The sequence below is a fragment of the Kwoniella dendrophila genome, chromosome 1, assembly GCF_036810415.1.
Source record: "Kwoniella dendrophila CBS 6074 chromosome 1, complete sequence".
Classification (NCBI taxonomy): domain Eukaryota; kingdom Fungi; phylum Basidiomycota; class Tremellomycetes; order Tremellales; family Cryptococcaceae; genus Kwoniella; species Kwoniella dendrophila.
In genome coordinates this window covers 1,429,522-1,454,395 of record NC_089476.1, presented here as the reverse complement: position 1 = coordinate 1,454,395, position 24,874 = coordinate 1,429,522, and the positions used below count along the sequence as shown (strand labels likewise).

Genomic DNA, 24,874 nt, shown 5'->3' with positions numbered 1-24,874 from the left:
TAATAAATATATATATATATGCATGGCTTGAACTGAAATCGAACTTTTGGCATCGCTGCATCGATATATAAGTATACTAATGATCATACATTCTTGGACTTGACCAGAGCACCATTTGATCGAGATGAGATGAGAGATATGGGAGAAGCGACTAAATTGCTATTTACTGCTGATACCATTGGGTGCTAGTATTTCCCGGCCATTTGGTAACTCGCTTGACGAATTTTAGTGGATTTGTTATAATCTCCCAAATCAACAACCCTTGAAGTCAGATTTGCAAATGTAACATATTGAGCAGTTCAATAACACCGAAAAATACATCCTTTTCAACATTCATTCACAGTACTTGCCTGTGCAATAATCACTCATATATAGAATATGTGTTTTCCATACTATATTCATATTTTCTTCCATACATACGATACATATTATTTTAACCTTTGAATTCGTATTCACCACCTTGTCTATGTTTAGCTTCATAAGAGATTTGACTTAGAACTTCACCATCTAATTCTGGGTAAGTCAATTTAGCTTCTATTTTATCACCATCTTGTACTCTTCCTACACCTGCTGGAGTACCAGTTAAAATCAAATCACCTTCCTACAAATAAAATGAAAATACTCATTTTAGCATTATTCTAAGACTTTATCTCAAAGATCGCATGATCGCATGATATATATAAATAGTGGGAAAAAAAGTAAATTAGATGGACGAATGATAAAACTTACCTCAAGTTTCATTATACTAGAAACGAAATTCAATAAATGTGGAACATCAAAAATCATATCTTGTGCTGTACCAGATTGTTTAACTTGACCATTTAAAGATAAATGTAAACCAACTTTTGAAATTTCTTTAATTTTTGATTTTTCAATAAATGGTCCAATTGGTGTAAATGTATCAAAACCTTTTGCAGTTGACCAAGGTAATCCCTTCTTTTTAACTGCATCTTGTATATTTCTAGCTGTCATATCAATTGCTAGAGCTATTCCACACAGCACAATGACAATCATGTTTGAATCAGTATGACATCAATTCACTCATAAGATTATTCTAGAATTCTAGAATTGAATTGACTTACCATAACCTGCAATGTGATTTTCAGCATTGGCTTTTGATATATCTCTACCTGGTTTACCAATAACAACACCTAATTCGACTAAGTGAGGAAAGATGATCTATATTCAGCGTCTCTCTTGTTTGAGGATATACCATATCATACAAAGACATGAGCCTACCTTCGTAATGTACATCTGTACCTTTAGGTAACTCGATAGGACCTTCACCTTGTTGGAGGTATGAAGAAGGGGGTTTCAAGAAGAAGAATGGTTCTGTTTTAATAAGGATTATCAGCTATATCTTTGTGCAATCCTCCAACCCCGTGTTCATTTCCATAATTCTAGTTACTATAAGTTACCTTTAGGAACAGCATTTCCAAGCTCTTTAGCATGATCAGCATAGTTTCTACCTATGGCAACGATCTACGAGTTGGGTGAATCAATTAGACGTAGTTTCCTTTTCAGTCGGCATATATTGAAACCTACCTTTCTACCTGTTCTAGCGAATGAAGACATCTTGTTCGTTGCAGATCCTGATTGTTGAGACGATGTTCAAATTGTTTATGTTATGACGAGAGATAAGTTAATGGCAGCAAGTCGAGTCAGATAACGATATACTATGATAGGGAATGGGACATCAAGCTAATAATAATATAATAATAGTGTGAGTTTTGTATATTTGTAGATTATATTCGGATATGCAAAACCCCATATATTACGAGATGAATTCCGGCCTTTATTGACATGATCACGTAATCACATATTTTAAGCGATCAAGTACGGCTGCATGCATCCTATTCCCCTCCCTGTAAGTTCGGTCCGAGATCCTGCATTATGTGGGTAGAGTAACGTCTCGAAAGAAACACATACATACATATGAAAGATGCATATGGGCCATATCAATATTTTGGATATGATGTGTTGCGCGAGGTTCTCTCACATGTAGGTATAATACAGCAAAAATAGAAACTCAACCCAGAAGTACTGCGATTCGTCATATAACTTTCGGTCTATTGCGTTTGGGTAATTATATGTTCACAACAACTCGTCCATCTTGAGGCTTTTGGCAACTATGTGAAAATTATTTGGCTAAATGATAGGACGGCTCTCATTCCATGGTTGCAACAATCACCATTTTGGGGATAATCCAAATAACGTAGTATCATGTCACCTCCGTATTCTTGCCATTTCGTTTTTAAGCCAATCTGAAGTATGTTGACTAACATTCCAAAGCACGTCTAAAGCTTTCAATCCCAAGCCTTGTGTATCGTCACTTGAATGAGTCAAAGATAAAGCAGCTAAAGCTAGATAGGAATGGAATGGATCTGGATAATCTCCAGGCTCTTTACCAAATCCACCTAAAGGGAATTGTGCTGATAATAAGAATGATCTATCTTCATCTCGATTTATCAGACCGGAATGACCAAGAATCTATGCAAGTAAAACAGAACCAGGTATGAGCAGTTTTCTAGAGATATACTAGGTCAAAAGACGAAGAAACCCACAGATATAGCACCACCACACCAAAATGAATAGCATACATCCTGTAATTTACCTGGTCTACCTTGAAATCCACCTATCTGACGTGAGATCAACCATCTAAGAGTATCTTTTTGTCCGTTCTCCACGCTAGTATCTATTTGAGAGGATGCGCTTTCATGCTTGTCGAAGATAGATAAAGTAGCTAGTGAACAATATGTCGTACCGCCTATTTGAGGGATGTGATCGTGTAAGAGACAACTTTCAATGCAGAACCCGAAGATTGGTACAATTTACCTTGAGCTTCTATAATTCCAGGCCTTGAAGCATATCCACCTTCCCAGGTCTTCAGAAGAACCCAATTTGTGATCAATCAGTGATAAGGTTATACGTCTGATGATATTTGACTTACTTTACAGCTTTCGATAAACTGCTTGGGTGCTTGAACATTTATACCAGAAAAATCACCTATAATATCCGATATTACACTTGCTATATAGACCATTCTCACATCGCTTTGAAATCCTTCATTTGGATATATATCGTCGCCTGGTACGGGTGAGAACCTACGTTCAAATAAGAGTGAGTGCATTAGCTCCAATGTAACTAGGTGCTAAATTTATGGTTATCGGAAGCAAAACTTACGACCCATCTTTAGCTTGACAAGACTGCAGAAAAGTTGTCAATCCTGATATGTTGAGTCTATCCAGTGGAGCTCGAAGTATGGATAAGGTCAATAGAGCTGTATATGTCGAAGGTAGATGAGCAGGTGAGGTTTTGTCGTTCTATTGTTAGTCTATCAGCGTTGAACCATCGTGAAGGATGTAATGGTCAAAGCGTATATCGAAAACATACATATGTAGTCATGAATGTTGATCCTCTAAAGCCTCCAGTAGCTATAATGGACATTGATCCAGTCAGATCAGATATGATTCTGATGTTACTATACTTCGTGTGCACCAACTTACTAGCTTGTAGAGACCATATCCAATCTATCCAACCATTTCGTTGTTCTTCCGTAGTCTTTTCGTCAAGTGCACCTAGAAGATCTAAACCTGACAAGCAGAAGAAGGCTGCCGTCATTCTATTGACAGCAACTTGATTAGCTTACACTGCACTCAAAGAGCCATGATGAACTTGCATTCTGTGTGGTCAATTACAAGTGATTTAAACTGTCTACTAACCGGTTAGAATCGCTACCTTGTGCCGCTGTTGGTAAAGCTCTTAAACATCTCAGGAAATAGTTTATATGGCCATTCCGTTTGAATGTGCTTTGTTGTAGAGTTATAGATTCTGTCATATCATGGAGAGATACTTGTTGACAGTCAAGGTCATTTAGGTTAATGATGGCAGTGAAATAACGATCATATATGCAAAAAAATGTTAAAACGTTGTTTGCCCGGTCATAGACTGTGTCATACGCGCAGACATTTATCTTTACATCCAGGGGCAAGGGATGAATCTGATACGCGTAAAAGGTATAAATAGTAATGTTTATTGTTTTCGTATTTCTTGTTCCTGTCAGTATTTCATGCCAATATTATTTTTCGCTTTGATCACTCATCTGGCTTTTATTCGACCTCTTCTAGATTGTCACACAATAGATTAGTACATAAACTGTCAATCGATGTCAGAAGCGATTTTTAAACCAGATTCTACACCGACAAAACAGTCAACAACAACTTTCTCGCCTATCACACCATTAACCTCTACGGAATACGTTCTTTCGCATCCATCAGCCTCAAGCTCTCAAGTAGATTTGCCTAGTGCATCTAGTGGTTACTCTCTGGAGCTAAACACTGCAACAAATACCGAAAGACCTTCAGAAGATCTTTCACAGGCAGATCCGCAAGCTTCTGATTCTGGATTGGGATCTGGCAGTAGAATAGGATCATTCCATTCTGATTCTGTATTAGAGATCTTGGACCACAACGAAGAAGACGATGATGAATATGATGATGAAGACGTAATGAGGTTCATAAACAACAATAGTAATAATAATCGTCAGTTCAATAACGATGAAGAAACAGGAACAGAGACTGGTACCGAAATAGATCATGACGATTTCGAATTCGATGTCTCTGAACCTCTAGTCACGTCCAATTCAAGGAATAATAGAAAGAATGGTAGTAAGAGGAGAAGAAGGAAACGATGGAATGATAATGAAGAGAAAGAGGAGAAAGGGCTGTTGGAGGTCAGTTGATTTATACACCAATCATCGATATGGTTATACAAACGAGAAATTCAAAGTTGTCCTGATTACTGATCATACTTTTCGTCAACTCTGATAGATCATTCCATCACTTATTTTAGCACATCCGTTACCTTTATTACCTCTACTGGCGTTACTACCCTATAACTTCTTACCTGCAGGAGTAGTCTTTTTCGTTCCTGTGTTTTGCATATTAGCTTTATTGTCAGCTTGTGCACATATAGTAATAGTTTATCTAGCATGGTGAGTTACCCTCCTGTTATCGGGTGTATAGAAGATTGCTGATGTCAATTTTGATACCATCTAGGTATCTGAAAGTCTCCTCATTTGAAGAGGTTTTCGCTGCTGTAACCGCAAAATATGGTAAATATGGATTATGGACAGGTAGAGGTTTCGTTGTTTGTGCTGTTTTTGGTGTTGTTGTTAGTTGGATTGAAAGTGAGTTTTGATTGTATCCATCACAAGGATCTTTCGTAAATTGAATTTTGATGAATCTGTAGTGGTTGTAAATACTCACTGCAACCTTGTGCAAAATAGCACTCCATCCTCTAATCGAACCTGTGGTGGAAACATATTTACCGAATAATGCTGTCTTCTCTTCAAGAATATTTTGGACGATAATTATATCAACAGGAGTAAGTCGGTCTCAACAATACCTTTCAGTCCAAAAAAATAAAGCTAACCCTGTTTCTGGCGATCCCAATTTAGCTACTACCCTCGTTATTACCTTCACGGATGACAAGATCATTAAAAAGATCGGCAATAGTTATAGCCTTGTTGTTGCCAATAGTAGCATTTTTAGTTATAGGCAGAACTGTCGAGATCAAAAAAGCTTCAGAAATACCTCAACCAATAGGTGATGACCCTGAGAACGCAGAAATCGTGTCAAACGTCTTAGGTCATTTGGTCAAAAGACGATTTGGCTTAGCAGGTGGTAGTAGTGCTGGAGCAGGATTGAGTGAGTATTTCTTTGCAACATTGCAAAACAGTATTATTGAAGGTCGTGAATCAACGGCTTATGATTTTTCTAGCCACTCTTACAATATTTTTCTCACCACATATCAATACATTACCAATACATTCATCGTTGTCAAGATCAAAAAGCACCTCATTCCCTATACCATGTTTATTAGCTTCATCCTTAATTTTGGTATTATGTTTACCTTTAGCATTAGTACCGTATTACTTATTACCTAATATAGATATGTCTGAAACACCAGTAATATCAAGTCCGACTTCACCTTCAGGAGTATTTGCTAGATTACCTATTGATGATGGTTGGGTAAATTTATCAAGAATTTTGATGTGTATAGTTGTTTTAGGTTCAATAAATATGTGGATTCTAAGGGGTAGAGATACGATTTTATCTTCGATGGGTGTTGATCAAGGTGAAAGATTGAAAGCTGGTAAATGGGTTGGTTTAGCAATTTGGTTTGTAGTTGTTGGAGTAGCTTCTATAGGTGGTTGGATAGCCGAAAAAATAGAACTCTTAGGTGTTTTAGCCGTTTTAGCTGTTGGATGGTTTTTACCATGTAAGTTTTATATTCTTCACACAATCAGTTCAGCATGTTGTTCGGGTGACAAATTGCTAAGACTAATTTTTGAACAGCTTTATTCTTCATTATTACATTCCATGTTAGATCACCATTATCAATTATATTCCCATCTAGAAACCCTAACAATAATGTTATAGCTGAAGAGCCAAATCAAACACCACCACCCCCATCATCATCATCATCACGTAGAAGTGGAATGATTGGAGGTGGACATAACAGAACCAATAGTCTGAATGATCCTACAACGGATATATTATTGGCAAGAAAAGAAAAGCAATTACAGAAGAAAAGATTAGGTAGAAGATTATGGCAAGATTTAATTGTTTACATAGGTATTTTACCTACTGGATCCATTTGTTTATTTTGGACTTTTGGTAGATGTCTTGGGATTTGGTAGTTGATTAGTATATAGGTACATCTCTCAGTCAGAGCATTTTAACATAAAAATACCATATCTGACAATCATGCAAAAGAGTACGAAAACTTCACTTTTGTGGTATGGGTATGAAATCCCCCTTACGAAGCGAGATGAGCGAGGTCTCCAAGACAAGAAAGCAATCTTGATCAGTACAATACACAATTGCTATCCTGCAAATTTAAAGAAATTTGTACGCTTCCAAACCCATGCATCATGTTATCGTATATACTAATCCGACGTCTATAACCAAGCATCAATGTACTAAGCAAGAGAGATAGATCTGTGTATTAAGAATGATCGAGTCAGTTTCTTAATCCCACATTAAGGCTTAAAATTATTAATCGGGTTTCAAGAGGAAAGAGATCAGACAGCGGATTGCCCTCCGAAGAGAGTAGGTTCGATTCCTAGGGATTGTCGACACTTTACAATGCGAAGAGGGAGTCCCATATTCATCAGGAGGGGGTTATGTAATAAAGAAAGGGGAAAGATAATGTGTATAAGAGGAGTTTGCGAAACTACTCAAAAACATGAATGGAATGCAACGATGACTTACATTATTAAATTTAAGGGATTGTGATATTGTGATAAAAAAGGATCAATGCATTTATCTGGTTTTGAAGTCTGAAAAGTAATGTAAATATCAGTCAAGAGTTTCATCAATGTCAGATTGCAATATCCAGTGAAAATGTAAATACTCACAGTCGAGGAGGACTTGAAGAGCTGGGGAGTCTTGTCCGTAGTTGGTGATAACTACACATGAACAACCGACAACTTTTCTTGGTTTACCTTCTCTGTCGATTTTAGCGAGACCAGCCCATTGACCGAGAACTTTAGCATCGGAAACTTTGATGAGTTGGATAGAGTGTTCGGCACAAAGAGCTTCGATAAGTTTAAGGTATTCGGCTATAGTTAATCAAGAAAAAAACATAATTGTTAAATATTACCACAAACAAAATATGATTGATTCGATGTGTAACTCCTTGATTAGAAGGAAAAACAAGTGGATAAACTTACCTTCAGTGACGGTTTCAACCAAAACACATAAATGAGCTTCTCTTTTATCAAGAGCTTTAGCACATTCTCTTAAACCTCTAGCTAAACCATCGTGAACTAAAGCAGTTTTAATAACTTGTTGTAAAGCATCTTCAACTGATAAAGGTCCAGATTTTTCAGCAACTTCAACTTCAGCACCTTCAACTTCGACAGCGGGTGGGTTGGAAGCGGTTTCAGATCCAGCGTCAGACATTTTGATTATTTATTAGCCTTCGTCCACTGTTTTTAAGTAAGAGAAAGGGGAAAAATTGATTTATCGTTAGTAGAAGAAATAACAGAGGAAAACCAACGAAATTTCTTTTTCACCATTTCACCAAAATGCAACACCCAACTACCAAAATGTCAAAAGCGTCAAAATGTTCAATTTTCACCATAGATTGCTATCGGCGTTTACCGGGATTTACAATTATACATAACTTTGAGGTATGTGGCACTATTCTACCGATTTACGTAATTGACCTCCACACTGTAAGTCCACCTTTTCTTTCGTCTTCATCTTGCAGTAAATCAAATCCATTCCATCCATACCATACTTGTTTGTATCCCAGTCCGACTAAGGAATCACGAACAGTGATCTGCTTCTCCTGGATAATCTCTGATCTATCAAGCAATTCACCAAATATGATCAGATGGGAAGGTTTAGCAGGACTAGCTGTTATGTTGGCTATATCACTCAATTGGGCCGGAGGATAAGGGAAGACTTCCTGAAGGTATGATACAGGTGATTGGTAGAAAAAGCTTTGTTGTGTGCGATGCGTTTCTGAATCAACCCTACATTTCATCGTTAGCCCGTAACAGATTGTGATGGCCATACTGAACATGAAACTCACCCTATTGGAGGTTCACAAGTCAAAAACCAACCATCAATGTCTTTATTATGCAAATGACTTTGCCAAGGCACCGAATGACATGGGGTCAAAGCTACCAGAGATTGTATATGACTTAATTCGCCTCTTCTCAATACATTCATGACTTCTACTTGAGCTCTTCCGTGAAATATGTTGAGGTATAAAAATGGGATAACTGGAGCTACAAGAATAAAGTAAAATGGGAAATTTGGTATTCTGAGATATTGTCTAAAAGCGTGTTTCATTCTGTATGCGCCAAATATAGTCGGTTGGTAGGGATATGTGATCGCTGGTATAGCAAACAACAATAAGGATGGAAGGAAAGGATGCAAGAACCTCCATTCTGAATGCGGTGATAAGGATAATATACCAATAGAAAATGTTATTGCTCTACCCAAAAGCCTTGATGAGCCGGGTCGATCTAGATGCTGTAGCGATTTAGGTAGTATTGACAAAGGTAGAAGAGCTGATATAAACCCTTGTATCCACCAGTACCAAATTGGGAAAAGTAGTATAGGTATTGATTGAGTTATATGATATAGGTAGTTGGTTGAACCGTAAAAGGCTGAGATGTTCTGTATCAGGTTATGATGAATGAACGTTAAAGAAGGGAAGTATAGTCGACCAGTAAGACAGTAATCGAGTGCAGTGGAAGCTACAAAAGTGAATAACCTAACTCACAGCTCAAGTCAATAAAGGAGAACCCATTGAATAAAGGATTGACTCACAAGCTGACTGACGCCGTTAAAATCGTTTTTGCCGTTGCGCTGAAACCAGATATCCTCCAAGTATTGATAAGTAAATTCACACCTAAATAAGCCCATAGGGGCGCGGTTGTGGGTCTTATACATAGCGCAAGTGTGGCCAGCATGACTGCAAGAGGAAGATTATCGGTACACCTTGTTGAAGCAAAAGGTTTAGTTCTTCTTCGCTGGTAGGGAGCAGACCATCTGGCCTACAAGCGACTTACGATACAGTCACTAATTCTTGTGGTATATCTCTATCCATAGCAACGTAATCAAGTTTATTGGTTTGATCAGAAACCCCTAAGCTCTTCCTAGTAGCTTCCTTCTCGCCCTTTGAATCCATAGAGTTTGCCAAATCTGTACGCTGAGATGATTTGGTTGAAGGAGTACAATGAGGGAAAGGGAAATAACATAACGCCATAGTGGTCAATAGTGTTTCTGGCGAAGTGGACAATGATCTTGGAAGCAAATGAGCGTTGAATAGCGAAGTCAAGGAAAGGAAGAGCTAGCCGGGATGAATGGGTGAGTTGTTTTTCTCTTCGCTGTGATCAAGGCTTCTACCAATCACAAGTGAGCTTGACTCACCGCTGAAGTTGAAGCTCCTGGACTAATAATTTTCGAAGCTAATTTATAGGTATAGTAGTCTGTTAGAGCAGCTACCATCACACCGATCAACCTTGGTGCAATCACCTGAGAACGCCAAAAGCATATGTCATTGCATCAGTAATCCGCTATGAACAGTAAGTAGATACTGTTGTGAACATACGATAAGTTCGGTCTTATCCAAATTGGAGATCTCCAATAACTTGTAAACACCAGCAAATAAACTATGCCATAACCAGCTTCTCATTCTCCCACCGACAACATACAGATCCCAAAAATTTCCCGTAGGTATGCAAGGTAGATCTTTCCATTCCCATGTCAAATATCCATAACCATATATAAAATTATGCGCAGGTTCTAAAGCTTGGTAAAATTCATCGGGTTGAAAGTATGTTTGTGGGAATGGCAAAGTGAGTAATAGACGTATCGTCAAAGCTACTAGAAAAGCTGAAGGTATCATTCTGATGGGATGATTCTATTGTATACTTGATGATTTTTTTTTTAAGAGTACTGATAACATACATAAGTGTGCAAGTTAGAAGCGAAAATAACAAAAGAAAGCAGGATGACATTATGACGTTTTGACGCGATGCAATTAAGCCGACGGAAGTAAGCTTGGATCCACAATACAATCGATATCAACGATGAAAGCTCAATTTCATGATGTATCCTCTTTCCTTATTTGCTCTCTTAGATGCATAGATCTATACAAGGTGGGAAAAGGTTAATAGGATGGTAAGATTACCACCCTAGTTACAAAAGACGCGGATTAGGAATCGCTGATATAAGTAAACATGCGAATAGTCTTTAGTATATTTACAACAAGAATCGACGCCTTGTAAGTCTTTTTATGGATTAAAGGAATATAGTTAGGTATGAATATCAAAAATGCTAATTCAAGGACTTTTGTGAAAATGAGTAGTATTACCAGATTCAATATGGGCGTTGAAATGGACATCTCAAAATCAAATAATATCTGGTAGTGCAGATGGACATTTAAGAATATGGGATCCTATTGAATTATCAACTAAACCAATATATGATTTAACTTCAAATCCATTAGCTATTTCATCTTTATCAACAACTAAAAATGGTAAATATGCTTTATCAACTAGTTTAGATGGTACTGTTGTTCTTGCCGATGTAGAAAATGGTAGTATCATAAGTAAGGTTGAAACTTCTCGGGAAGTCGTTGGTCAGGGTGAAAAAGGTAAGCTATTTCCGAATTGTACATTAAATCTTCCTCATGTTCCCTTATAGAGGTTATATTTGCTAAATACCTTCAAATCTGCTATTTGTTTTTCTTTATTGATGTTACGATATGAAATATATAGAATTGCCAGCATTCACATCGGCCATTCATCCAGAAAATAAATGTTGGGCATGGTCAGGTAGATCATCGAAATTAGCTATAAGACCAATTGAGCAAGATTCATTGGCTCAAGAACAGCCAACAAACGGCGATGACGCCGAAACAAGTGGTAATGGTGAAGGTAGTAGTATCAAAAGAGGTAGTATAGGTGGTGAAGGTAAATCAATCGATACAGGAAAAGGAAAGTTTGGAATGGATTTACAATTTGTGAGTATTCATTAGTTATGTCTCCTGAAATGTTCATCTATCTCCACGATGCTTTGCATTTTGTCGATCGCAATCGTGTTGTTAAGAGGTCATTAGTTATCATTCACCCAAACAAGAAGTCAAACTAATAATGCCATGCCTCCTAATATAGTCTCCAGACGGTCAATCATTAGCATTATCAACTGAACAAGGTCAAGTAATAGTATTGGACGTTGAAACTCAAAATATAGTTGCAACTTATACATCTCATAATAAAGCTGTTAGAACTATAAGTTGGTCACCTGATTCTCAGGTAAGGTGAAAAATGCGATTTCTATTCCCCATCATTCCTTTAAGATGCGAATCAAACGGAAGTGAACATATAGCTGATAGGATCCATTTCCTTTACTCAAGTGGTTATACTCAGGCTCAGATGATCATTTGATTGTTTTATGTGATGTAAGAGCAGGATCAAAATCTGGCTCAGATGGGAAAGGTGAAGGTGCTGTAGCAATGATGCAAGGTCATCAAAGTTGGGTTTTAAAGGTCGATGCAAGTCCAGATGGTAAATTATTAGGTAGTGGGTAAGTAAAACTATCTCACCGCTATCTCCTTCCCTATCATCATCATCACTTCAATAAAAAACCAATATGTTATATAAAATTCACTTGATCCAGACAAATATCATAGAAATATGCTGATACAACATATATTGTTTCAAACAGTGGCGCAGATAGTATGATAAAATTATGGGATGTTGGACAACGTTCATGTGTATCAACCACAACTGGTAATTCAGAAATTTGGGGTTTCTCATGGCAACCTACGGCTACAGATACTTTTGCAGCTGGAAAACAATTCGCTGTGGCCGGTGACGATAAAGCAGTAACGTTGTTTAGAGCTGCTGGATCTGTATGATAGAAACGTACAAATTAATATTCCGTATATAATCATTCATGCATTTTTCATCACCAAGCCAAGCAAAAAATAAAAACAACTTTATTGATCTACAAGTATATAGTGTTAGGGATGAATAAACAAACGAACTGAATGTCTAATACATGGTCCATGAAAACATTTATCCAGAATGTTCAATGATTTCAGTAACCAATTTACCATTGACTACTCTAGATTTCATTTGTTCAGGTACAGGTCTTTCCTCAAAATCACCATCTTGACCTGTCGGAACAGAAATATTAATACTTGAAGTTTTTGAAGTAATAATTTCAACTGAATCCATACATTCTTTTGATAAATAAACTTGACCAGAATCTGTTGTATCGATTTGTATAGTTGGAATTTTACCTGTTATTTGTACTTCGAATGATGGTGATGATGTAATCGATAACGATGATACTGCTGAATCTAATACAATAGCTGTTTTCTTACATCCGACTAAAAGGATGAATATATCAGCCAATGCGCATTATGATACCGAATTTGTCCTGCGTGGAGTGCCAAGTACTTACCCATTGTAACAGCATTGATCTTTCCGCCAATCTTGACAACTGAATTTTTACAACTGAAAATGTGCACAGTTTGGTGTAACTCAGTTTGATCGATAACGATGTTCTTGTTGTCCTCTTGGTATTCCTATTTTTAGCATCATTGGTCAGTTTGTGACTATTGTCGATTATACATGCCCAGCGCACAACTGAACATCTCGAACGTTGAACTTACAACCATCCATTTATTACCGTCTTCCAGCTCCAATTTAGCAGGTTTCTTGGCAGGAGCAGCTCCAGGTTTAGGTTTCAAGGGTGGAGCTTTCTTGCCACTGGCACCATCAGGAACGACTGAAGATGACCTGAGTTCTGGGTTTTTATGGGTCATTTGAGAAGGATCTACCTTTCTAAGCCCAGAGGTAACTGAACCACCTTTGTTCAAATCAGCGAGTAAGGCTGCTGTGCCCCCTGCTGCAGGGGCTGAAGCGGTAGATCCGGAAGACGCTGGAGGTGGAGGTGGGGGTGGAGGAGCTGTTGAGGATGATGAAGATGCGGGTATGCTTGCAGGAGCGGGAGATCCCTGGAAACAATCAGGCATCAGCTACTATAACTTACAAAATTCCATTACTTGCGTAGGACACCTGGCTATCATTTACCTTAGGATTCCAAGCTACACCAGTGGTATGCCATTGCTTGACATAAGCTTGTAAAGTGGTCAAAAGCTGGGCAAATGCTTTTGCCCAAGCGACAGCAGCCGGGTTACTAGATAGAAAGTTGGGTTAGTCACTCGAATGAAAGACAAGTATGTTACAGGTATCGCAAGAACTCACGTGTCCTTGTATTGTTTGATAACTCTATCGGACCAGAATTGAGCAGCATTTTTCATTTCAGCTACGAAAGGAGCTGGTGCAGGTTCCTATGGTTCCAAACCCAAAATATCAGCTACCAAGTTTTTGCTTGGAATCCTGATTGTGCTTGAAAGCCTCATTCCTTCAAATCATAATTACGATCTTTGCTAACATAAATTTTAGAAAGCAAGACTTACAACTTGAACCCAACCCCAAGCAGGAACACCTTCACCTAAAGTATTGAAACAAACATTCCAATCTCTACCTTCTTTTGATCTTGATAATTTATCTTTTGTTTCCATTATAGCTTGTATAGCTTTACCTTGAGGTTCAAGTAATGGACCTAAACCTTGAGGTGAAGATGGTTTAGAATGATTAGAAGCTAATTTAAGGAATTGTAACTGTGCTTCACATAATGCTGGAAGTAAAGAGGCCTATGCGTAATCGTTCGATTAGTGTATATAGCAAGTCTCTCGGGATCATACGAAACGCTAGATTGATATCTGAGGTATGATTTGACAACTTGCAAGAGTGACAGTTCAGCCAGATGGCAGCGTCGAGAGATAGACTTACATGTTCTTTAACTAAACCACCTAATTCATTTGATTTATCTATAAATTCTTTCAACGCTCCGTTGACAATTTCGTCTTCGTAAGCTTTGACAGCGGGACTTTGAACTTCTTCAGCTACTGGTGCAGGTGCAGGAGGTAGTGGTGGAGGAGGAGGCGGAGGAGGTGCACCACCACTACCTGAAGCAGCGGGAGCTGAATGAGAAGCTAAGTTCTCATGAGTTGCAATTGTTGGTGATTTGAGCGATGAAGTTGGAGCGGGTGAGGATGATGATACTGCAACATCTTCTAGGCGACTAGTAACAGCTGAGAAATCAAGAATCATCAGCTTATACCATCCTACAGAGAGAGGAGTGAGCCAAAAAGCTGACGAACCTTCAAGCCGTTTCCTGCACAGGTATTACGGGGATGATCAGTAAAAGGAACGATATTGAATTGATTGTTTTGAGTGGACTCACAAGATAGTACTCAGATTGTGCATTCCTTGTTGAGCTCCTGTCATCTTGAATGTTGCTTTGTTAGTCGATTGTTAGGTTTATGAGGAGGAGGACATGAAATAACAAGAGAAATAATAGACGCCTTGATGACGGTATATGTGTATGGTGGTGTGTGGTGATGCATCGACCGTCGCGTAGGTAGTCCCGGATTTGGCGATACCTTACGTAACATTCAGCTACGATTGTGCCAATACCAACAAACAGATAAGATAAAGAATTCGAAATTTGGTGAGATGTATCAGATAGATGAATTAACTTGGTTAATAGATATACTTTGTGCAGCTCGAGCTCTAATTCCGAATCTTAAATCACCTTAATGGAATGTCAATATCATTACCCACACCTCATATAGCTCATTTGACTGAAGATGATTATGAGCATATATATGAACCGGCAGGTGAGCTACAGATTTTACAATCTAATCTGCGAGAAGAGTATGATTACCAACACCTTGATTTCATTATAGAGGATTCATTCATCTTGCTTGATGCGCTAGAGATAGATGCTCAGTTGATTAGAAATGAGAAGCCTACGATGTGTGTTGAAATAGGGTGAATACCAATTCTCAGGTTTCGCTATCAGCGATATTTATACATATATATTAGGTTGAGGCTAAGTAGTGTGAAATTTAAATCTTTGAATAGATCAGGTTCAGGTATAGCATCTACATTTCTATCTCAGCTGATAGGACCAGATTCAGGCTGTAAGTAATGCGCTAATATTAGAAATGTTCTAATTGACCTCATGATCACAATTCTTATAGTGGTATTATCAATCGATATCAATCGTTATGCTTGTGAAGCAACTCAGAAAACAGCTCAAGCCAATCAAGTGAGTGAATGGTCATACAAGTGTTTGTTGATCTGATATTTTGTTAACCAACAAAAGTGAATATATAGATAACGCTAAATCCTATATTATGTAACTTACTCGGACCATTAACAGAGAGATTACAACAGAGTAAAATCGATATTCTGTTATTCAATCCACCTTATGTACCTACTGATATGCTTGAGTAAGTCAATTACACAATACATAACTTAGCATCCTAGAACTTTCATTGAATACCAATGATCTCGTATCTTGCATAGCAGATATTAAATTCTTTTTCTTTTCCGACTAGGTTAACGGATACTCAAGAATTGAAAGATATAGGAGGTGCATGGGCAGGTGGCAACGATGGAATGGTAATTACTGATGTAATACTGGATCAATTACCTGTAAGCCACAATCATCTCAACCCAATGTCATTTGTATTTCCCCTAAAATCTTGTGACATTGTGTGAGTCCAAAAAACCCGTAGTTGATTTGAATGTGTTGTTGCTTTGTATAGGAATTGCTATCACCAACGGGGAAAATGTATTTAGTTACCGTTGATCAGAACAAACCATTAGAGATCATTGAACGAATGCAGGCGAAAGGATTAATATGTAAGGTGAGTACAGGCATTCTTTCTACATGGAGCGCAATATACGGTTCTGACAATCGTGTGTGACTGTAAAAAGGAAATTATAAAACGTAGAGCAGGTCGTGAATTATTATCTGTATTAAGAATATCTCGTACAGCTTACTGAAAGACTGAATTGACAAACATTGACAAGGATTTAGTTTTTGGGGATACATTTGGGTACTATGGACATATCATGCATAAATTTCATATTTAATAGCTACGAAATAATTTAGTATATCTCTTGAGATTGATATGGTAACCGAGAGGATTATGCGAATATATACCTTTTCTTGGAATGTGTGGGATGAACATGATTCTGTCCGATATCGGTATGAGTATGTTTGGTAATGATGATAGGTATGTTATCGTTTTCGATTATTTGACATTCCTGGGACTTGTATGTGGAACGAGATTACGAATAGTTTGAACCAATTTTGTACATATTTATTTATATTGTAGCTAAATGATGGGAATCCAGCACATTCTGGCTAATCACTGTTTTACCCTTTTATGGCTAGCAAGGCTGCTTGATCCTTCGATATCTTAATCTTGATCGGGGTTGGTCTTTCCTATTGCCTTCTCCTAAAGTCGAGTTGAACTGTTATTTTTCAGTTTCGACATCAAAAAATTTACTAGACCGGCGCCATAAACCTGGTAATTCTCCGTACTTTGTAGATCTGGTGACCCTATTAATCGAGTTAAGCCAATCTCATCGATTTCCTAGCTCTAGTGGTTCGTGTAGATTGCCTCGTTGGCATTGTCTTTGAATTCGGTGGAGATGTAGATTTAGCTTTTATTCTACTGGTAGTCTCGTTCGTTTCTCTATCTAAATTGATATCCCCTGCGTCACTCTGAGCTTGATTGGGTGGAGGTGATAAACTACCTGAACTAAATCCTTCATCTTGCTTTTTTCTTTTTGACATTAATATAGCTGTACCATTTCCATTCATACTAACATCTACGTCTTTGACATTTGAAGCAGGATTAGGGTTAGGATTAGGTGTTATAGGTGTAGGTAGACCACCATCTATATGGATATCTTCAGCTTCCTTCCGGTTTTTGTCGGAATTTTCTTTTTCCTCTTGTGATGATGCTTGTTGTTGCTGTTGATGGTCTTGCAAGTCAACCTCCAGAGCAGCACCAATGGAAGACGAAGATAAAGGCGGCGAGCTGGGTATATGGACTTTAGATACTTCAGTAGTTTGCATGATACCTGTTTTAGCGTTTGATGGAGTGTTTAAATGTAAATTGTTCATAGGTTGACTGAAACTTTCTTCTGAATTGAATTCACCTAAAGATTCGTAATTGGTTCCCGAAGCAGTCATTGGTCTGCTCCATCTACCAATTTCATCTTGCTCTCCTGCAGATTCACCATTGATTTTTTCGTTATCATCTGAACTAGGATCAAATCCTTGATCAAAAGGAAATTCACTTTCGAACCTTTGTATGCCCCACTGTGAATCCCCACCGAGCACTTGTGAAGGTGGTAATTGTGATGCAGCGATTTGAGAACTCGGTCCAGCTAACCATTCGTGTGCTAATGCTTGTTCCATGTCCATTCGTTGTTTTGGGTCTTTAGCTAAAAGACCAGATATGAAATCGATAGCAAGATCACTGATACCTAGTCGTACCAGGAGTTCCGTATCTGCCGGTTGAGTGTATCGGGCTTTGATACGTTGCTAACATCAGATATCGTCAACTTACTAGACCCAAGAGGATTTTGATTACGTTGCGACTTACTTCCACCGGTAGATTGCCGTCCTCATCAAAAGGTAGTGCCTTTGTCATCATACTGCATAATCATGTTCATCAGCGTCAATAGTAACCCTCTCGAAATCTGATTCTATAGCTTACCTATACACAATGATACCGACAGACCACGAATCTACTACATTGATATAACCAGGCTGATTGGGTGATTGCATGACCACTTCGGGAGCTAGATATTGTGGTGTTCCGACCATTGATGTGAGCATGGTTTCAGCGTGGACTGAGAATAATCACCGTTAGCAACCTCCCGCAAATATCATCGGACTTTCCACATACCCATTTTAGCTAAACCAAAATCGGCGATTTTCACCTGTACAGGTATGCCTTCTACTGCTTTGGTGAGAAGAATATTCTATAATATACTGATCAGCTTGATTTTTGCAGTGAAAACCATATACGCACCTCTGGCTTCAGATCACGATGAGTGACACCCATTGAATGCTTAAATTGTCAGCTTTGTCCTCATCAGAAGGAACTTACAGTATACTCCATCGCACTGCAAATTTGCGCGCTCAACTCCATGGCATGTTCTTCGGCTGTGAAGTTATCATAGCATGAATCAGTGAGCCAGAGGACCACTATCTTGTATACAGTCACTCACGTAAACCACCGCCTGTTTCATTTGGCCAATTCATTATATAATCCAATAGATCACCTCCATCGATATATTCCAAAACCAAACATATATGCTGAGGATCTTCGTAATAATCAAGCAGCCTGCATATGTTATCCTAAGCAGCAATATTAGCATGTTTATCGGGGAGGATTGAGATAAGATACAACTCACGTGTTCCAGTGTCTTCGAGATTTCTATTTCTCGCTGGAACAGAGCAAGGGTTTTATCGTTTCCCGCAAACCGGTGTTTTATTATTTGCTAAGATATCATTAAAGTAAGCTGATTACCCTTATAGATTTGTACAAAGCGGAAGCTTACCTTGATTGCTCGCAAATCACCTGTTTCTACGTCTACAGCCTTTCTAACTTCCGCAAAAGTACCCTTTCCAAGCCTGTTACGATGTGGATAGTCGTGTTATGAGGAGGAGAAGGGAGTCAGGTTAAAAGAGGTTACGCAACGATGAGAGTAAAGCATAGTGAGAGAGGGAGAAGAAGAAATATGGTCAGTCATGACCTATTTGTACGTGCTTCCAGGTGCACACTCACCTGTCCAAAACTTGATATCTCTCATAAACCGCTCCAACCATATCGTGTTTACTACTTCCTTGACCCATTTTTGCACCTTTACTACCCACTGACCGGAAGATGTATCTCACATCATGATTATCAAGAGTACCTGAATGTCCTAACGATACTTCATCACCGTGTTGAAGCATCCTACGTGAAGTTACTCTTGTTCCGTTTATCTAATGTAGAGCATTTTTAGTTGAGCGGATCGGGAAAGTCAGCGATAAAAAACTCTTTCCAAAGGGATGATAGTTTGAGAGGACGATCGGTACGAAGGCGATTGTGTGATGATAGAGAGAGGTAAAATAACTTACAAAAGTACCATTACTAGATTTTAAATCTTCTAACCAAACTTCAGGTTCAGATTCACCTTCTTTCCAAGATTGAATTGTTATACTTGAAGAACCAGAACCATTTGGACCTTGCATACCTAAAGTTATTTTACAATGTATATTTGATATTCTTTTTTCAGGTAATATAACATCATTTTTAGATAATACTCTAGGTCCTCTACCTAATTGGATTGATGATTTATTCCAAGGTATTTTTAAAATTTCCCTATCTGATTGTGTTGGTATGAATATTGCCCCTAACGAATGAACAAATTACATTTAATCAGCTCGAGACTTATGGGCTGATAAACAGCATATATATAAATAAAAATGGAGGAATATGAAGATGCTCACAATATTTTCTTCTTGGTTCAACTTGACTATTTGCGAAAGTACTATTCTGAGTTTGACTGAAATATGGTTGAGAAAGTTGAGTTGGTTCAAAGGCATATTCATCGTTATACCTTTGCGAGAGGGGTTGAGATTCAGGCATTTTACCGAAAATCAAGTTCAACACCTGGAAAAGAGCTTGACAGATCAGTGATAACCAAGAATGTATGAAGAGCCAAATGAGAGAATGACGGATATGAGGAAGAGAGAGATAAGTTATATATATATATCTATGTATATCTCAATTCCTTAATCGTTATCCAATATCTCGAAACAGAAACCAGGCACGACGCGTTCGTACTGCTCCAGCACGTGGATGCACGTGGGTGGAGAATGTTTATATGGGTAACGTATATACAGTACTTGCTATCTACGGTTAACTTGGCTTTGGGATTAAGCATGTTGCCGTTAATGAGCTCTTCACGGTACTCTTTGTATTCACTTGTCACATACCTATCAATAATTCGAGCGCAGGACAATAGAATTCATCATCAGAATACATCAGCAATTCCGGACAGCCCTGCTACCAGAATGTCAAGCGCATCTTCTTCGAAGGAACACGAGATACCCACCGCATCAGGGAGCAATGCGGCAGAATCTCAATCAACGGTCCCACCGCAACCGGCTTCTCCAGCCGAAACTATACAGGCAGAACCAACTACATCCCAAGCTGAAACCACCGCACTTACATCAGATGCTCCTCCTACACGTACGGTCCAACAAGCCCTGCAGCAAAGTATAAATCGAAATAATTTTGAAGAGGAAGTAGGTCAGGTGATGGGCACTTTGAGCGGTTGGTGGGGAGGTTTCAAGAAGCAGGTGAGTAAGGATCACTAGCAGCATGAATTGAGTTCTAGAGTATAATCGCTTATATGGTATACTTGATAGTCTGCATCAACATTGACGAATATCAAGGCAGATCTCGATAAAACAGTAACACAAGCTCAAGCTGATTTAGAATATTTAAGAACTGCTAATATTGAAGTTGTGCGAAAGGATCCAGCTGAATATGCTGCTGAACAAGAAGCTGAAAAAGCCAAAAAAGAAGCAGCCAAATTAGCGAAAGAAGAAGAGGTAAGATCCAAAGAGAAGGGTAAAGGTAAAGAAAAATTGGAAGATGAAGGAATCAACGAAGATACATCAGCTACGGCACAAGCAACTAATTTATTAAATAAATTGACATCATCTACAACACAATTACAAAATCAATTACAATCAACATTACAATTTACTTTAGCAAATAATCCAAATTTAAGTAATCCTGAATTAATTAGAAAGAAATTAGCTGAAAATTTAAAAATATCATCTGTAAATGAGAATATACAATTATCAATGAAACAAGCTGAAAAATTAGCTGAAGAATATTTGAAAAAATCTGAATCCTTTTTAAAAGATGCTGAAAAATGGGTAGAAGATAATGTTAAAGTTTTACCACCTGATCAACAATCTTTAAATAACAATCAAGATGAAAATAATAATAATCATATGGTTAGTATGGGTTGGGATGGTAGTGATTTCTATTCATTTTCAACTTCTTCACCTACAACTTCTTCATCAAATACAAATTTCTCTCATACATCTACATCATCAAAAGATAGATCCTCTTCAAAACCAATTTCAACTTTAGCTTTAGCAGGTTCAAGAAAAGATGCTTTATTAAGAAGATTAAGAGAAGATAAAGATTTATTAATGGTTGATCCTGAAGGTCAAGGTGAAACTGAAGAAAGAAAACAAGAATTCAAAGAATGGATTCAAAACCATTACGAAAATGAAAAGAAAGAATTGAGAGAACAGGAAGAGGGTAATGCTGGAGGTATCAGAATGGCTTTGGGTGAGTAACACGATAATATTATGGAGCTGCCTTCTTTTTCCTACTAAAAGCGAGAGACTCTTATCTTACCATACATACTATACATAGTTCCCGAAATCTTGACCGATGATCAATTCTGGAAAAGGTATTTATTCCATAAACATATGATTGAAGGGGAAGAGAGAAAGCGAAAAGCTTTACTTCAAGGTAAATATCTGTAGTAGTAGTTGATTCTTTTGTATTGGCGCCTAAATGCTGATTCACATTCATTATTATGTAGCTACTACAACTCAAGAAGAAGAAACAGATGATTTCAATTGGGATGATGAACCTGAAGAGACTTCACCTGTCGTACCATCTACCACATCTGCTCCCGCTGTAGCTCCTTCAGGAAACACCACAACAGCTGAAGTTACACCTAAAACAGAAAATGATGGTAAATTACCTTTCTCAACGACAACAACAACGGCAATTCCTAAATCAGTTACTTCGAATACAACCAGTCCAAGAGATTCTGAAGAAAGTTATGACGTTGTAAGCGATCAAGGAAATGTAAAGAAACCTATTGTTCAAACTACTGCGCCTGTAACTGAGGATGATGAGGATTCAGATTGGGAGTAGACTGAATCTAGACGGGTAGTCCCCTTTATATGTAAATTTTGTATCGCTTGTTGTTGTATAGACATGATTTTTTCGATAATATCATTATAGTAGTAGTCTATATGATACCCACAATATGCAACTCACGTGTTTTTATACCGTTTTCAGATCAGATCATCCTGCCTCCACTTTTATTTTGATTTTTGCGCAGAGACAAAGTGTTTTGACATCGCTTTTTCGTGATAAGTTATGTTTCTCATGTATGCATGAATATCCAGAAAAACAATACATCTTAACACACAATATCCATTCAGACCATCACAAAGTAAGCTCAACAAAAGTAGATAGAATGAACGCCTTTAATGGTACCGAATTCTTACAGTGGTTCAAGGGTGCTGGAGGATGGTATGACGAGAAATATATAGGTTTGAAACCATTTTCTGGAATGGGTTATGGAGCTGTAGCACTTGAATCAGTCCCTGTGAGCGATTTTCATTTATTGCTGATGATACACAAGAATTGACGCTCTTACCTTTCTCTGTGATGTTTTGCTTTAGGAAGATATACCTTTATTCCATATACCAGATTCATTAATCCTTTCATCTCATTCATCAGAATTATCAAAACATCTAACAGAAGAAGAATGGGAAAAATTGAATCATGGTTGGTGTCAATTGATTTTATGTATGATGTGGGAAAGTGAAAGAGGTATCGATAGTCCTTGGTCTGGTTATTTAGGTGAGTTAGTCGACCTTGGTCCACAGTGCAGAAGACTGATCTCGAAAGTTGTCTGATTTCGCAACTGATTACAGCAAATATGCCTGTCGAATTTGATACACCAATGTTATGGGATGAAGATGAAAGAAAGGAATTAATAGGAACCGATATTGAAGGTGAGTTACTATGTACATTTCATCCTTGTTGCAAACTAACAGCTTGATTTACTCACTCTTCTATTCAATCATTAGATCGTATAGGTAAAGAAGACGCAGAACAGGAATATAACGAGACTCTCTTACCTATAATCAAGGTGAGTGTGGAAATACTAACAGAATCAATAATGATATTCTTGTCATTGACATTTGACAATGCTTCACTTTGCCAGGCTCACCCAGAACTCTTCCCTGAATCGTCCCAACATCATTCATTATCTTCATTCCATTTACATGGATCACGTATACTTTCAAGATCGTTCACTGTTCCATTATTACGATTTACAAGACTAGCATTAGAACCTCAAAATAATAATGATAACGGTGACGATGAAAGTGATTTCAGTGATGATGATGATGATGAATACGAAGAAGATGGCGAAGAAATAGCTGTAATGATTCCATTTGCAGATATGTTAAATGCAGCTTATGAAAGAGATAATGCAAATTTATATACAAATGAAAAAATCAAAAAAGATACGCCTTGGACTAAAAAAGGATTTACGATGAAATCAACTAAATTGATAAATAAGGATGAACAAATCGTGAGTCGAAAATGCATTTTGGTCTATTTTCGTCATGTTGAACTGTAAAATAGAGGTCAGGTTTCAACAGAGCTGATTCGGTTCCGTGATTGATAGTACAACACATATGCTTCACCACCAAATTCGGAATTACTTCGTAAATACGGCCATGTCGATATACTTCCATTACCTCAAGAGTTGATAGATCTACTTAAAAAGGAAGATCAAGTGGATGGTGAATGGTATTATGGTAATCCAGGTGATGAAGTTTTGATTGATGGTACAGCAATAGTGGAATCTGTTAAAAAGGTATTAGGTAAAGATAAAATCAATGAGAAATGGGAATCTAAAATAAGTAAAAGAGTCGATTGGTGGTTGGAAGAAGGTCAGGAAGAGTAAGTCAATCCCATCTCCCATTTTTTTTCCCGCACGCTTGAAATCAAGCTTCTTTACTGATGAAGCGAACTCTATAGTATGTTCCCATTGACTCTTTCACCTGAAATTGATGAAGCCTTGATTGGTTTTATACGATTATTGCTATATGATCATGAATGGTTGAGAGCTAAAAAGAAGAACAAGTTACCAACTACAACAATCGACAATGATGTTGCTGCTATCATTGTGGATGCTATACAGAATAGATTATCGAAATATTCGGGTGATATACAGGTAAATCGAAGACGAACTTCATGATATAAATGAAAAAGATTGTTTAGCTAACCCGGATTCCGTTGAATAGTCTGATCTAGTTGTGATTAAATCGATAAAAGCAGATCACATTCCTCGTCCGTCAGCTTCAACAGCTTTACCAACCACGATAGAGGGTAATGAAGAAATCAGCACGAAGCAGTTGCGAAAATGTTACGCTGCGATAGTACGACTAGGTGAAAAGAGAATATTACATTCTGCGCTCAAGATTGCTGAAGGTCATCTACCACAGAAGCGTAAAGCTGAAGATGATGGCAAGGCATAGGGATTGTGATTCCACCTATC

General features: G+C 37.9%; 12 protein-coding genes across 12 annotated transcripts; 5 read left to right on the top strand and 7 right to left on the bottom strand.

Annotated features, from left to right (window-relative positions):
* Positions 1 to 433: 433 nt before the first annotated feature.
* L201_000528 (uncharacterized protein) lies at positions 434 to 1,575 on the bottom strand (the record flags this gene model as incomplete). The annotated part of the gene is made up of 6 exons (XM_066216328.1): positions 434 to 601; positions 730 to 986; positions 1,083 to 1,160; positions 1,240 to 1,332; positions 1,419 to 1,482; positions 1,546 to 1,575. The coding sequence occupies 6 exons, from the start codon at positions 1,573 to 1,575 to the stop codon at positions 434 to 436; spliced, it is 690 nt and encodes a 229-aa protein (XP_066072425.1).
* Positions 1,576 to 2,226: 651 nt separating this feature from the next.
* Positions 2,227 to 3,838, bottom strand: L201_000527 (uncharacterized protein; the record flags this gene model as incomplete). The annotated part of the gene is made up of 8 exons (XM_066216327.1): positions 2,227 to 2,490; positions 2,565 to 2,767; positions 2,836 to 2,884; positions 2,951 to 3,104; positions 3,184 to 3,323; positions 3,394 to 3,434; positions 3,507 to 3,622; positions 3,723 to 3,838. 8 exons carry the CDS (start codon positions 3,836 to 3,838, stop codon positions 2,227 to 2,229), a joined length of 1,083 nt encoding a protein of 360 aa, XP_066072424.1.
* Positions 3,839 to 4,165: 327 nt separating this feature from the next.
* On the top strand, positions 4,166 to 6,703 carry L201_000526 (uncharacterized protein; the record flags this gene model as incomplete). The annotated part of the gene is made up of 7 exons (XM_066216326.1): positions 4,166 to 4,732; positions 4,830 to 4,993; positions 5,058 to 5,188; positions 5,288 to 5,385; positions 5,459 to 5,708; positions 5,782 to 6,282; positions 6,360 to 6,703. 7 exons carry the CDS (start codon positions 4,166 to 4,168, stop codon positions 6,701 to 6,703), a joined length of 2,055 nt encoding a protein of 684 aa, XP_066072423.1.
* Positions 6,704 to 7,328: 625 nt separating this feature from the next.
* Positions 7,329 to 7,970, bottom strand: L201_000525 (uncharacterized protein; the record flags this gene model as incomplete). The annotated part of the gene is made up of 3 exons (XM_066216325.1): positions 7,329 to 7,345; positions 7,424 to 7,627; positions 7,739 to 7,970. The coding sequence occupies 3 exons, from the start codon at positions 7,968 to 7,970 to the stop codon at positions 7,329 to 7,331; spliced, it is 453 nt and encodes a 150-aa protein (XP_066072422.1).
* Positions 7,971 to 8,223: 253 nt separating this feature from the next.
* L201_000524 (uncharacterized protein) lies at positions 8,224 to 10,434 on the bottom strand (the record flags this gene model as incomplete). The annotated part of the gene is made up of 6 exons (XM_066216324.1): positions 8,224 to 8,548; positions 8,608 to 9,297; positions 9,354 to 9,524; positions 9,596 to 9,876; positions 9,957 to 10,061; positions 10,138 to 10,434. The coding sequence occupies 6 exons, from the start codon at positions 10,432 to 10,434 to the stop codon at positions 8,224 to 8,226; spliced, it is 1,869 nt and encodes a 622-aa protein (XP_066072421.1).
* Positions 10,435 to 10,706: 272 nt separating this feature from the next.
* On the top strand, positions 10,707 to 12,450 carry L201_000523 (uncharacterized protein; the record flags this gene model as incomplete). The annotated part of the gene is made up of 7 exons (XM_066216323.1): positions 10,707 to 10,709; positions 10,779 to 10,812; positions 10,897 to 11,184; positions 11,309 to 11,553; positions 11,705 to 11,845; positions 11,947 to 12,116; positions 12,258 to 12,450. 7 exons carry the CDS (start codon positions 10,707 to 10,709, stop codon positions 12,448 to 12,450), a joined length of 1,074 nt encoding a protein of 357 aa, XP_066072420.1.
* Positions 12,451 to 12,610: 160 nt separating this feature from the next.
* Positions 12,611 to 14,896, bottom strand: L201_000522 (uncharacterized protein; the record flags this gene model as incomplete). Its single annotated transcript, XM_066216322.1, has 9 exons — positions 12,611 to 12,927; positions 13,002 to 13,125; positions 13,213 to 13,557; positions 13,634 to 13,739; positions 13,808 to 13,893; positions 14,023 to 14,259; positions 14,399 to 14,700; positions 14,770 to 14,783; positions 14,853 to 14,896. The coding sequence occupies 9 exons, from the start codon at positions 14,894 to 14,896 to the stop codon at positions 12,611 to 12,613; spliced, it is 1,575 nt and encodes a 524-aa protein (XP_066072419.1).
* A 316-nt stretch (positions 14,897 to 15,212) lies between these two features.
* Positions 15,213 to 16,465, top strand: L201_000521 (uncharacterized protein; the record flags this gene model as incomplete). Its single annotated transcript, XM_066216321.1, has 8 exons — positions 15,213 to 15,288; positions 15,358 to 15,442; positions 15,536 to 15,594; positions 15,655 to 15,722; positions 15,791 to 15,906; positions 16,015 to 16,111; positions 16,225 to 16,326; positions 16,397 to 16,465. The coding sequence occupies 8 exons, from the start codon at positions 15,213 to 15,215 to the stop codon at positions 16,463 to 16,465; spliced, it is 672 nt and encodes a 223-aa protein (XP_066072418.1).
* Positions 16,466 to 17,039: 574 nt separating this feature from the next.
* On the bottom strand, positions 17,040 to 18,546 carry L201_000520 (uncharacterized protein; the record flags this gene model as incomplete). Its single annotated transcript, XM_066216320.1, has 5 exons — positions 17,040 to 18,020; positions 18,082 to 18,133; positions 18,196 to 18,331; positions 18,388 to 18,463; positions 18,514 to 18,546. The coding sequence occupies 5 exons, from the start codon at positions 18,544 to 18,546 to the stop codon at positions 17,040 to 17,042; spliced, it is 1,278 nt and encodes a 425-aa protein (XP_066072417.1).
* A 30-nt stretch (positions 18,547 to 18,576) lies between these two features.
* L201_000519 (uncharacterized protein) lies at positions 18,577 to 20,118 on the bottom strand (the record flags this gene model as incomplete). The annotated part of the gene is made up of 7 exons (XM_066216319.1): positions 18,577 to 18,647; positions 18,713 to 18,842; positions 18,899 to 18,985; positions 19,046 to 19,118; positions 19,273 to 19,472; positions 19,608 to 19,882; positions 19,980 to 20,118. The coding sequence occupies 7 exons, from the start codon at positions 20,116 to 20,118 to the stop codon at positions 18,577 to 18,579; spliced, it is 975 nt and encodes a 324-aa protein (XP_066072416.1).
* A 428-nt stretch (positions 20,119 to 20,546) lies between these two features.
* On the top strand, positions 20,547 to 22,446 carry L201_000518 (uncharacterized protein; the record flags this gene model as incomplete). Its single annotated transcript, XM_066216318.1, has 4 exons — positions 20,547 to 20,834; positions 20,904 to 21,846; positions 21,934 to 22,032; positions 22,106 to 22,446. 4 exons carry the CDS (start codon positions 20,547 to 20,549, stop codon positions 22,444 to 22,446), a joined length of 1,671 nt encoding a protein of 556 aa, XP_066072415.1.
* A 328-nt stretch (positions 22,447 to 22,774) lies between these two features.
* Positions 22,775 to 24,854, top strand: L201_000517 (uncharacterized protein; the record flags this gene model as incomplete). Its single annotated transcript, XM_066216317.1, has 8 exons — positions 22,775 to 22,906; positions 22,983 to 23,163; positions 23,238 to 23,318; positions 23,394 to 23,455; positions 23,531 to 23,902; positions 23,999 to 24,276; positions 24,355 to 24,550; positions 24,621 to 24,854. 8 exons carry the CDS (start codon positions 22,775 to 22,777, stop codon positions 24,852 to 24,854), a joined length of 1,536 nt encoding a protein of 511 aa, XP_066072414.1.
* Between the last annotated feature and the right edge of the window lie 20 nt (positions 24,855 to 24,874).